General features: G+C 38.8%; 1 protein-coding gene across 3 annotated transcripts in view; it reads right to left on the bottom strand.

The window, feature by feature from the left end:
* Positions 1-12,241, bottom strand: part of TRPA1 (transient receptor potential cation channel subfamily A member 1) — a 47,005-nt gene that overhangs the window by 22,344 nt on the left and 12,420 nt on the right. For all 3 annotated transcript variants that reach the window (XR_004954578.1, XM_036232797.1, XM_016153717.2), the window contains exons 4-13: positions 11,940-12,047; positions 9,314-9,422; positions 9,011-9,156; positions 8,404-8,540; positions 5,607-5,655; positions 3,987-4,086; positions 3,241-3,341; positions 2,201-2,370; positions 1,950-2,114; positions 309-426 (exon numbers count right to left, since the gene is read on the bottom strand). Coding sequence is in view for 2 of the 3 variants with exons in the window: in XM_036232797.1 (XP_036088690.1) it covers positions 309-426; positions 1,950-2,114; positions 2,201-2,370; positions 3,241-3,341; positions 3,987-4,086; positions 5,607-5,655; positions 8,404-8,540; positions 9,011-9,156; positions 9,314-9,422; positions 11,940-12,047 (1,203 nt within the window). In the remaining variant the exon portion in view is untranslated. The remainder of the gene's footprint in view (positions 1-308; positions 427-1,949; positions 2,115-2,200; positions 2,371-3,240; positions 3,342-3,986; positions 4,087-5,606; positions 5,656-8,403; positions 8,541-9,010; positions 9,157-9,313; positions 9,423-11,939; positions 12,048-12,241) is intronic.

Here is a 12,241-nt window from a genome sequence, read left to right as displayed (position 1 = left end):
TTCTCGGTTCCCCAGGCGGGGCGGAAATTCAATCCCCAACCCGCACGGGCCCGCGGCCCGGTCTCCGTCAGACTGCGGCGCTGCCCGCCGCACGCCCACCCCTCGGCGTCTTTTTTATTCTGTTCCCTTTTTCCACCTTTCTCACGCTCAGGGTCTGCATGGAAAGGGCCCGCTAAGAGGCTACGGGCAGGGCGAGGAGGCGGGGGGGGGGGGGGGGGGGGGGCGTGGCTCAGAAGGCGGCTTCCTGCAAGTTTTGAAGTTTCTTCTCCGCCGAGATTTTGGGTAGGTACGAGGAACACAGTACGTACCCCTTCTTCATCTCGCTGATCTGTCGTGCTCTTCAAGTTCGTGTCGAGAATGACCTTCATGGTCTGAGTGTACCCGCCCAAGGAAGCGTGATGCAAAGCAGTCCAGCCGTTGTGGTCACTGTTCGTCAGAAAAAGACAGGTGCGTTCACTTTCTAGACGGAAGGTGGGCCAGCAGGCCACCCATTTGAAAGGTAGGTCTCATGGCCCCCCAAAAATGAGTGTCTAAGTTCTAGCAACTAAATATTTATGACGTATTTATAACAAATGAGTTCATTTCAAGCCTAATGGTCTTAAATGATCTACCTATAATGTGATTCACACATCTTTTAATTTAGTAGATCAAAATATAAAAGTATATAAACACATTTTCAAACACTTGGGTGGGTGAAGCTAGTTAGCGTGTCTGTCATACATAGTTTTTTCAAGGCCATAATGTGCTTATACACACCACATAAGTCTTGTTTTATTCTTTTATTGAACATTGTATCAAAAAATTTTCACGTCGGTGGTATTAGTCTTCCTGGCCACTAGTTATCAATAATAATAATAATGATACCATCATCTTATAATACATGACTATATGATACTTAGCTGGGGCCACGTATTCTTCTGAGAGTTGGGGGTCTCAAGAGATTGTTCCTCTTGTGCTCACAAAGATGCAAAATTAATGCCCTTGGAAATGTCTGTCCTTTCTCACAGAAATTTAGGAATACAGGCAATGAAGGCTTGACAGTTTTCCAAATTGAATATACAAAAAAAAAAAAAAAGTGTGAGAGCCTGGCACAATTTAATGTCAGTGCAAGTGAGTAACTGCGTGAGGGTGCAAAAGCAACCTCGCTATTTCAATTACGACGTGATTAAGTAACAGCTCTCTGGCCCAGCCCCACTGGGGTCCCCTCTGCAGGTGGCTTCCTGGTGTCCCTTTGGAAGGACGAGGGAACTGAGCAGAGCGTACAGTTCCCAGATGCATCATGACGCTGCTGGGGTCGGCAGTCTGATAGGCAAATGTGTTTTTGAACACTGGCCTAAATTAGCTCTTTGCATATTCACCTGGGTGAAATTAGAACCTAGCTCATCGTGCCTCTATAAAACTTTCCTGGGTTTTCAAAATTCCTTTAACAAAGATGTCATCATGCTCCCGTTTTCATTATGCTTAATTATTTTAATTTGGCTTTGTTCCTCGTGTTAAATTTAAGCATAGTGAAATTCAGGAATGTTTTGTAGCACATTGTTGTGGCTTTTTGAGTCTGCCACTCATCGGATTGAATGAACAACAGAGTCTCTGTGTGGGCTGTGTGCGTGTGTGTATGAGGTATGCGCACAGGTACGCACACAGTTTTGTATCTGCATAAAGAGGTGGCATCATGCTGAAGTCAAATATGAGGAACCATGTTTCAAAACTTCTGGGAACTACCGAGCACAAAGCCACTTATTCTGTGACCCTACATCAGGGCTTTAGCTCTATAAACCTCAACGTCTCCATTCGCCACTCGGCAATGATACCGACTTCTCTTTCAACATCTGGGAAGTCGTCTATGTTTCAAGGAGTAAAGACGGATAAAAGTACTTAGCGAGATAGAATTAGATACCATAATTAAGCATAAAAAAGAATATGTAAATATTCCATTCACGTGTCCTCACCTGAGAAACAAGGCACCTTTTTTCAGGAGAAGTTGGACTACTTTGTCGTGCCCATTTTTTGCAGCCAGGTGGAGAGGGGTCATCCCATGAAGGTCACCTTCATTCAGAAGCCTCGTGTCGTTCATGTCCTGCAGGAGCCTCTGGCACGTATTGATACGCCCATAACTTGAAAACATTAGGTTTTTTTATTTCCAAGGCAGATATTAAGCAGAGAGAAGACGTGCTCATATGTCGCATAAGCTGACCCTTACCTGGCTGCAAAATGTAGGGGCGATTTTTTATCTTTGCTTTTGGAATGAATGGACACATTGAAGTTCAGAAGATTATTGACAGAGATGGGGACCCCCTGCCTGCACGCGTAATGTAGAGGAGTGCACCCTTCATTGTCTTCATCCATGACCAGCTCTTTAATATGTTGCATCTAAGGGAAAAAATTAATATTCTAAGTGTGACTCTGTGATCATGCTAATTAAAGTGTTTTTCTAACTATTCTGCAGAATAGGGTCAATACATATATACCTGGAGGGAAAAAATGTAAATAACCCGAAGGGAACTGGAGTCAAATAGATGTGGAGGACAGTGGATGCATGCTCTGGCTCCCCCAAAAGGTGCATTACCATAGCAAAGGCTCTGAGAAGCCCTAACTGTGGAAAATGTGCTCAACATTTTTAACCTAGCGTTTTCCAAATGTATTTGACTAAGGACCGACCACCTTGCATACCTCTCCCTTCGCTTTTCCCCCCAAATAGCGATTATGAGCTGCACGCCAATGCGTTCTGTTAGGCAAAAGGCATGAGTCGTTAAAATTAGGTTTGCTTTATCTTTCGTCTGGATATTAAATAAAGAATAAATGCCAAATGAGCAGCTTAAGCCAATAATATCAGTGAATACAAATATGGAGAGGAGAGGATGTTTTCAGTGTGTCAACGAGTCAAGTGTATTGAGCAGTTTTTTCTTAATTGAGGATGGCATATTGCTAATCAGCGTCTATACTTGGCTTCCTCACTGATACGTAATTCCTAATGGTCAAAGAGTGAAGGAATGGTGACATTGTCAACGGGGATACATTGGAACCTTCGTAACCTGGAAAATTCAATCCCGATGTAATTCATCATCACCATAATCGTCACCATGTTGTAAATACATAATCAAATATGGCATCTTTATTTTAAGATGGCTTTTAAATTTCAGAATCAGCTTTTATAATAACAAAATCATAATAAGCAAAATCATTTTACTCTGTTGAGCCCATCTCAGTTTATAGGAATCCACATATGTACATGTCTATTACCTGCATAAACTCAGGTCGCACATTTTTTAATCCATATGGTTGCTGTACGGTCAAATGCAAAAAATTGCGTCCAAGATGATCTTTTATGTCTACAAGGGCACCTAAAACACACAACATAAATATAACTTCTATTCATGTACTCGTAGCACAGCCTATGGTAGATTTTCAATTTAAGAAAATAAAAAATGTTTGACTTAAAACTCTGCCAATCTTTAACTTACAGGAAACTTTATTTAGATAAGAAAACTAAATATATTTAAAAATGGTTTTACCTTAGTGTGTGTGCGTAGAAGGGGGAGAGAATATACGATTTATTACATTAATTAAAATCTGAGGTCTTACCTTTTAAAGCATAAAAAAAGATGAAGAGATTAGAGATCCAGAAAGAAGACAAGAAAATACCTCCATTCTTTATTGTCAGATCAGGTTAGTATCTAAAATCGGGACAATTATAGTATCTACATCGCATAAAATTAACCATTGAGAGAATGGAGATAAAATGTTTCTCAAAATGTCCGAGATAGAATAATTGCTTTATAAATGATATCTATTATTGTTCGGAAATTGTTTTTTTAAGTGTCGATCCCTCACTGGACTGAAAACTATTCTAGACATGGAAAGTATTCTATTTATCTTTGTATTAAAGTACCTGGCCCAGTGCCTGGCGCAAAATGAGTGGTTAATAAATGTTTATCTAACCAAATTGCGTAGTAGTTCTAAAGGCTCAGCTTGGTCCCTCACGGTACCTTTAGAGAGCAGCAAATTTACAATATTCCAAGAGGCAGAAGCAGTTGCTAATAAAAGCGGAGATCGTCCTTCAGAGTCGGTGCTATTAATATCTGCTCCCTAAAATGAAACAAGTCATCAACCAAAAGCACGTGAACAGATAAATAAGCTTACATTATAACCTGTAAATAATATTAATTCATTGGGATAGAGTGCCCATAATATGGTTAGCACTCAAGCATATAACTAACTATAGAGCTGCTTGAAATTTCCCTATAATTCACATGTTGTAACATCAGAAATGGAGGAATTCTTTTATAATTTCAACAACGAAAATATCCTCACATATTAATCTTTTGACTGACATCTGGCAATAGATCTATTTTACTACCTACATCATAAAAATAAAATCCTTTGACTGCACCAATAGCTGATTTCCCGCTGTAAGAAGAGATTTTTAAACTTTCAAAATAAAATCTTCTCAATTTATCACATATGTGATCTTAAAAACACTCGCAAGAAATTGTTCACTTTTTAAAAAGCCTACTTCATCTGAATCATATGAACTTAAATAATTGAATTGAAATAATTCAAATCATAAAGTAAAATTTTAACCAACTATTTAATTTGTATTTAAAAATCACATCTTACATACATACATCTAAACGAATAAGTCAATATTTACCATTCCATGTTATGGTTATGATATTTGATATGACAGGAAATAAAGGCTTTAAAAAAGTTCATGAAAAAAATCCTATCTTTGGGAGCAGGTAATAAAAATAGCTTAAACTCCAATTGTGGACGTTTCTTGTTCTTTGGATACCCATTGAATATAGATACTGATGGCTACGGTATCCCCATCGAAAGCATGATGGCGGCTGGTGAGGTTCTGCCCGGCCAGGGGGAGACAGGGCTGCATTTGCAGAAAACCAGGCATGACAAAACCATAATGTATCGTGAGTCTTTCCAGGATTCTTCTATGTAAATGTCAGGATATCAGTAGTTACTATTGACAACGAACACCTGTTAAATACTACAAACGGAACTGTATTCATTGCTGATATGGTGGCGCTTAAACAAATACATCAAACATTCGCCCACATAGAAGGCTTATTAAAATTTAACTCAATAGCCAGCTGATTTCCCTGATCCGAATGAAAAAAAAAAAAAAACAAAAACCTCAAGCTTGCCCTCAGAACGACCTTGGGCACATTTGTAACTCCTCAGTTTTTCATCGTTTGAAAGATGGTGCTGATGCTTGCAGCGAATTGTGAAGGTGACCTGCCCTGCCGCCACCTCGAAGCCACTTGTGCTGAAGAAGCGCAGAGCCGTCAAGCCTCACACACCCGGACTGGTTCCCATGAGAGCTGTCCTTGCCATGGCCCCACCCACCTCACACACGGACTCGGGCATAGGACGCGCTCTGTGGGACCCGTGACTTCACGGCAATGAAGTCCGGCCCTGGTATGTTTATGCGCGACCCTCTGTTTGTAAATGTGCCAATCTTTTGGTAAGCTTTTTTGCCGATAAGCAAGAAACTGAAATTTGGTTTACTTTTTCGAATTCACATTACGTAATTAAAAGGTTTTCAACTGTAAATAGTAATTAAAAAAAGAAACGGTCAATGGAATAGTTACCATTGAAATTAAGTAGTCTGCTAGTTCATGGTGATCAAATAATGAGGCCCTGCAAAAAAGAGAGTTATAAGCATATTAAGGTACTATTGATATAAATGGATGAAATAAAGCGACTATATTCAGAGAATCGATTTAAACAATCGCTTAATAACATGATAAAATAAATGCAAGAGAATTTGGAGCCTTTCAAAATCTATAACTGATTCTGTTTAGGATAACATTTTCAAAGTAATAATAATAGAGAAACATCAAACACATCACAAGATTTTCTCTCTTATCTTTTAGTCAAGCTGTTTTCTCCGGGTACAATCGTCTTGAAGCTGTTCTGCCGTGAGCAGTAACATCTGTCCTAGGAACTTAAAAATAAAAGGCGGCGGAACTGGCCGTCATCACCGCCGACCGCGGGGAAGCACAGCAGTTGTGTGCAAGTTCCACCCAGGACTCACGCGCGGGGTTCAAAATGTCCCCTCTGCGGCAGACGTCAACGAGACGGAGTTATTAGCTTTCCCAAGCTTTTATGAAGCCAAAAATTTATTAAAAAAACAAAAATGGCACAACTGAAGTCATTTTAGTATTATCCCATGGCCAGTCATAAGGATGTTAATTCGTAAAGCAAATAAAAGTTTTCAATCTATATCAAAACATCACCATAACAAATGTCAATGCTAATGACATGAAACTTTGTTTCCTATTACAGATCTTGCGTCTTTATTCCTAGTCAAGATTACCTCAACTGTTCTCAGCCTTTTGTATATAAATCTTGGAATCGGCTTGCCAATTTTCACCCAAAATTCACAAGAGGTTATGTTTTATTGAAATTATGTTAGGTGCATTTATTAATTTTAGAAAACAAGTGACATTAAGGCCCCATTTGGTTTGTTCTGGAGCTTTGCTACTCAAAGTGCGGGCTGCAAACCAGCAACTTCGGCACCACCTGGGAGTCTGGACGGAAATGCAGTGTCTCAGTGGCACTGGACACTGAGGCTTGGAGAGGTGAAAGGACGGGCCAAGGTCGCATAGCCAGGTAGGGCTGGACCCCCCTCCCCGCGGACCACAGAGCTCGTTTCAGTCAGAACAATGTATTGAGGTCTTTACACCACAAAAGTCACAAAGGGAATTCTCGCCCTTTGGATTCCTTTGAAGCTCAATATAAGCTCCAAATGTCACTGGCTATGAGAAGGTCATTCCAGGATTCTAGATCAGTATCAGGTTAATTAGCATCGGACTGAACCGGCCCAAGAAATCTTCAGCCAATCCAAGCTGAATATGTCTAGCTAGAGTTGCCATCAGGCTAAGGATACTTATGGGTCAGGTAGACGGATCTATTTTTCTAAAATAATTCCTTCTTATGCATATTTGTATATTAAAGCTGAGTTCTAAATGGACACTTGAACCACACTCAGATAACTGTGTTCCTGAATTAGCTAAATACTGGGATCACTCGAAGAGAGTTTTTAAATTCCTAACACAAAGATTCTAATGTAATCACGGATCTGAATTGACATTGGGATTTTACAAGCTCCCCATATACTTCTGATGTGCAGTGAGTAGTTCAAGAATCTCCAGTCTAGAGGTAAGTCTATTGAGTTTTGGTTTTATTTCGAAAGTTTTTTTTTTTTTCATTTTTAGGGTTTCTAACTAAATCTTTTTCATAAAATGATCTTTGCTCCATAAATGCCAATTTGTTTCTCATAATCTTTTATCTATCTACTTATTTTTTACATAACGAATTCTTCCTTCCTTTACATTTCTGAGTCTTAAATATCCTTATTTTAAAATTACTTCCAGATTACCCTATTATTTCTATTTCCTTGCAAGTAGAGTAGCCCGTTGTTGATTTTGTGGTCTTTGATAAGTTTTCCTTCATGCTATGAAATGTTAGTTTGCGAACTCATTCTAAGCGGGAGTTCCTTTCTATCCTGGCATATCCCACTGTGCCTGCAGGTTTCGCTGATGTTGGACCTTTGTCCCCCACATCCCCAGTTTAGAACCTGATCTTCTATTGGTAGCTAGAGTTTCTTTTTTCCCTGAGGGATAACAGTGTAAACTCTTCTGCCCTTCCAGGCTGCCAGCAGGCTCACAGCTGTGCGTGACTGTGTGTGCATATGTGTTGCGTGTGTGTGAGAGAGAGAGAGAGAGAGACAGAGACGGAGAGGGCTCATCGCAGCCACCCCTTTTACTCACATAGGAATTTAGTCCTTGTCTTCCCAAAGGCATTGAGCTCTCAGTCTACACTGCCTGTTTCCTGTCCTAGCGTCCAGTACCCCTACAGTTAGATGGGTTGTTTTTTTTTTCCCCTGATGAGTACTTCCATTAAACTCCACAAAAACATTTACCTTGTTCGGAGCTTGCCTATTGTTTCCTAAAATGTTAAGTTTTGAAAACGTGTATCTGTAATTGTGGAAGTGGGCAGAAAGAGGAAGAGAGTGAGAAGAATGGAACATCTAGATATATCTGCTCGTTATCCTCTCTAAAAATGAGGCTAAGACACACAGGAGGAGTCAGAACAGGTCAGAAAGGTATGGAAAGCCATGTATGTTGACCTCCTGAGCATAGAGGAAATTAAGCTTGAGCCTGTAACCAAAGGACTGAGTTGACACAGAACACTCCCCTGGAGGTTTCATTCTGTGCAAATCTCTTTAGTGTTCTGCTTTGATTTCGGAGGAGCATGTAGTTTCCAGCCGAACCACAGGACCTTTGCTATCTCTGCTCCTTCCTTCTGAGCTAGGGAATGTCTGATGCAGGGTATAATCTAACACCCGGAAACTAAAAATGTCTACACAGAAGGGAAAGTTGCCTGTGGAGCAGTGTCTCCTGATTTCCGTCCACTGCGTTAATAATGTCGTTGCTCCCGGAATAGGACGATATCATCAGCTTCACGATCTCAGTGGCTCCTTGGGTGGCAGCGAAATGGAGGGCCGTGCACTTCCCGCTCTGTAAAGAGTCGTGACAGCAGCATCAATGCCTACGTCCCAATTCAGGACTATAACCTAGCTGCAGCTGTGAAGTTTTCTGCCCCCCGGGACAACAAAATCCAGCAACGCAGAATCTAAGACGATGAAGAGTGAGCAGTTTCACGTGCTGAACAGCATCAGGATTAAAACCACAGCTCGCAAGTTTGCTTCCCCACAATGACAGCTCTTGACGGCTGACAGTACTCCTCCTGCCATTAGTGGTATCGTTATCTTTACTGGATCTGTATTTGTGTTTGCAGTTGTTTCTGGCAGCTCTCGAACTCATACACATAGATCGAGATTTGGGATAGTCGCTTGTTCTGTTTCTGCCTGAACAGCAGGAAGTATCTATTTCAATCTACTTAATGGTAGAAGAGCTCTAAAGCGTTTTGGAAAATAATTTATGACAATTCTAAAATAAAAAGTCTCGTGTAGAATATGAACAATTACCTCCATCAGTTCCAGCTGTGCACCATTGTCTAGGCACATTTTAATCATTTCCAGGTCACCACTTTGAACTGCCATGTGGAGAGGGCTCACATTTCCATTGCTCACAAAGTTAATATGACTCTGTCTGCTATATCCATGTTCATCACCTTTAGAAGAAAATAAAATTCAAGATAACAGATATTATAAATAGAAGGAATTTAAAAAAAAAAGATGTTTAGACTTACATAAAAGCCCATGTGTAAATTCTATTAAATATTTTTCAAATTAACAGCATATGTATATAATGTAGGAAACAGTACTCACCGTACTTTAATATTATGTCCATGCATTTTTTGGCACCCGAAAAGGCAGCCTGGTGAATAGGAAAATATCCCCATTTGTTTGCTTTACAAGCCTTAGCTCCCTTATTTAACTGGAGGAAAAATAACAGTAACAAAGAAGTCAAACAATACAAGTTAAACCCCATATGGCAAGACAGACAAGAGTTTATCTGCCCCTCCCAGACCACTGCACTATTCAGTGCCCATGCAAAACTACACGGAAAAGCCTCAGATGACATGAATCCAGGAAAGAAGGTAATTTTGGAATTAGGCTACGCGTCTGAAATAGAGAGACTTTATATTTCCCAAAGATGAGGTAACAATGTCGATACAAAAACATCAGTCTCAATACCCCAGATAACTTAAAGTCAACATATTTTCAATCGGATTAATAAGATATTGTTAAACATTAATGTGACTCCACCTACACCCATTTTCTTTTCCTTTTATTCATGTAAAATTAAGACATGATTAGACCAGCACTTTGTTAACTATGAAAATCAGGTATTTTGACTACTGGAAGTTCTCTACTAAAAAGATGTCAGAAGAACTGAATCATATGTTACTTTGACCTCGGAGTCAATCATTTGCAAATATCACTTTCTATAGACCTTGGACTTCAGTTTTGTTTTAAATATCTTTTATTATCACTAAAGGGAAGACCGTGAAAAAGCAGAAAAGCGTGAAGCAGCTAATATTACCCGTACTCTCACCCCTAACAGTATTGGTTTACGTTTTAGAAGACAATATATTTTTTGTCTTATTTCTTTGCAAAGGTAATTTTTACGTGAATACTGTGTGACTACACTGTTGTTTTTACCTAATATTCTCTAAATAGATCATTTTACTATGTACACGTTCAATATTGGAGTACACAAAACTTTAAACAATGAATCCTGTTAATTGAACTTCCATTTTTTTTCAGTTTCCTCCCTCTAACATATATAACACTGATGTTAACATAAGTGATCACTTTAATTATCTCCTTGGGATGTATTCCAAGAATTGGAATTAGCGAATCAAAAAGTAATTACACCCACAGTGAACAAAATTCTTCAACTCATCAAAATTTCTCCCTAACACTGTATATCAAAAAGTTTTTTCATCCTTCCAATTGAAGAGATGAAAAAAAAGATACCTCATCGTTTTAACATGTTTCTTCTTTGACTATCAGAGAAATTAATTTAACTTTATGTGCCCCTTGCCAATTTTCTACGGAGTGTAGTCTTTTCCTTATAGATTTATAAGAATATAGAAAAATTTATATTTGCTTAAAGCTCCACAAATATATAGATTTAATATATAACCATATGCTTTGTCTGCTCAGGCCAATTGATGTGTTATAATCCAATGGCTAACTATCTGTACATTCTCTGGATAAGGCCAACATGTATTTCATATTACTCTTCTGATTATTTTGGTAAATTAATTGCTAGGATTTTTAAGATTTTGCATCTATATTATATGATGAAATTCATCTATATTTTTCTTTTGGGAGGAGTTCTCAAGTTTTTAAATTATTCTTACATTTGCTTCATTAAATCGATCTACACATTCTTACTCTTTTCTTGTGCTATAAGAAGGTAACCTGAAATAGGAACATAATCCTTGAAAGTTTGAAAGGACTTGTAAATCTGTAACAGTATGTAATATTAGCTGGCCTCAGAGCTTTGATAATGCACTTTTTATAAAAATGTATTATGGTTTCCTATAGATCTTTAATTTTTTACTTAATTTTGGAATTTTAATTACTTTTAGCTATTAATCCATTTAAAAAAAGGATTTTCAATGTTTTAGGACAGGATTATGCATACTGATTGTCATTTAAAAAATACCATTATATCCCTTTCTTATTTCTGTTTTAGTTAGATTCACAAATCTTTGTCTATTATCTTTTTCCAAGAAATAACTTTTGACTTAATGATTAAGGGCTATTTGAAAGAAAGCTATTTACTGGAATCCTAGGACCACACCAGAAGGGGCAGGAGTCAGTCCTTTAGATAGGCAAGATCAGGGTTCTACTCGGCCTCCCCAGGAAATCTCACCTCAGAGAGGAGGCTTACTCTACTTGTAGTGCTGTGGCTAAGGACCTTAGTTGCTATTGTCACACAGGGCTCCCTTTTTTGAGAATCCAAGCAATAATTTCTTCTTGTCTTGGCAATATGAATAACTATGTTTCTCTTGGCTTTTATTTTATGGGCCCAACAATAAATCTGCCATTTACTATATCTTTCCTTTGACTTATTAAGAAGCTCAAAGTCAAATGTATGATCCACTTTTATTAACATACAGGCTATTATAGTTTGTATTTTGTATTCTACCCTGACCACCAGCTTTGTGTGAATTTTTTCCTGTCTATGCTTTCTTTTGACTTTGATCTTCTCACATTTTCTTTATTCTTTAGTGCTTTCCTGTTAGTCTTCTGCAAGCAATCTCAGATTCATTTAAGATTTAAGGGATATGTACGTTTATAACAGCACGCAGAAGTTTTGCTGTGACATCGTCTGTATTTTACATTTTGCTAAGAGAAACGGAGAGTTGTAAATAACAGCAATTTATGTTGTACTAATGAAAAGGAAAACAGAAAAAAACATGATTAAAATACAAACCAACATCTGCAGTGCTTCACTATTATCTTGGAAGCATGCAATTATCAGAGCTGTGTTTCCATTTTCTCCGTCCAAATTAGTGTCCGTACTTCTGTGCTCAGTCAAGACCTACACAGAAGAGGAGCACATTGTCAAAAGTTAACCTGGAGGTCCCCAGACAGGGTCCTCGTCTCCCACTAGGCTATGAGCTCTCGGATGCCAGGGACCGTGTTCTCACCCATCTTTCTCCATCCCTCTCCCACAGGATCCGACACTGAACCTTGCTCGCCGTGGGTACCACACACATTTCTCAAATAGAGAGA

Source organism: Rousettus aegyptiacus, unplaced genomic scaffold (genome assembly GCF_014176215.1).
Source record: "Rousettus aegyptiacus isolate mRouAeg1 unplaced genomic scaffold, mRouAeg1.p scaffold_m13_p_15, whole genome shotgun sequence".
Classification (NCBI taxonomy): domain Eukaryota; kingdom Metazoa; phylum Chordata; class Mammalia; order Chiroptera; family Pteropodidae; genus Rousettus; species Rousettus aegyptiacus.
The sequence above is the reverse complement of the archived record's forward strand: the minus strand, read 5'-3'. Positions and strand labels throughout refer to the sequence as shown.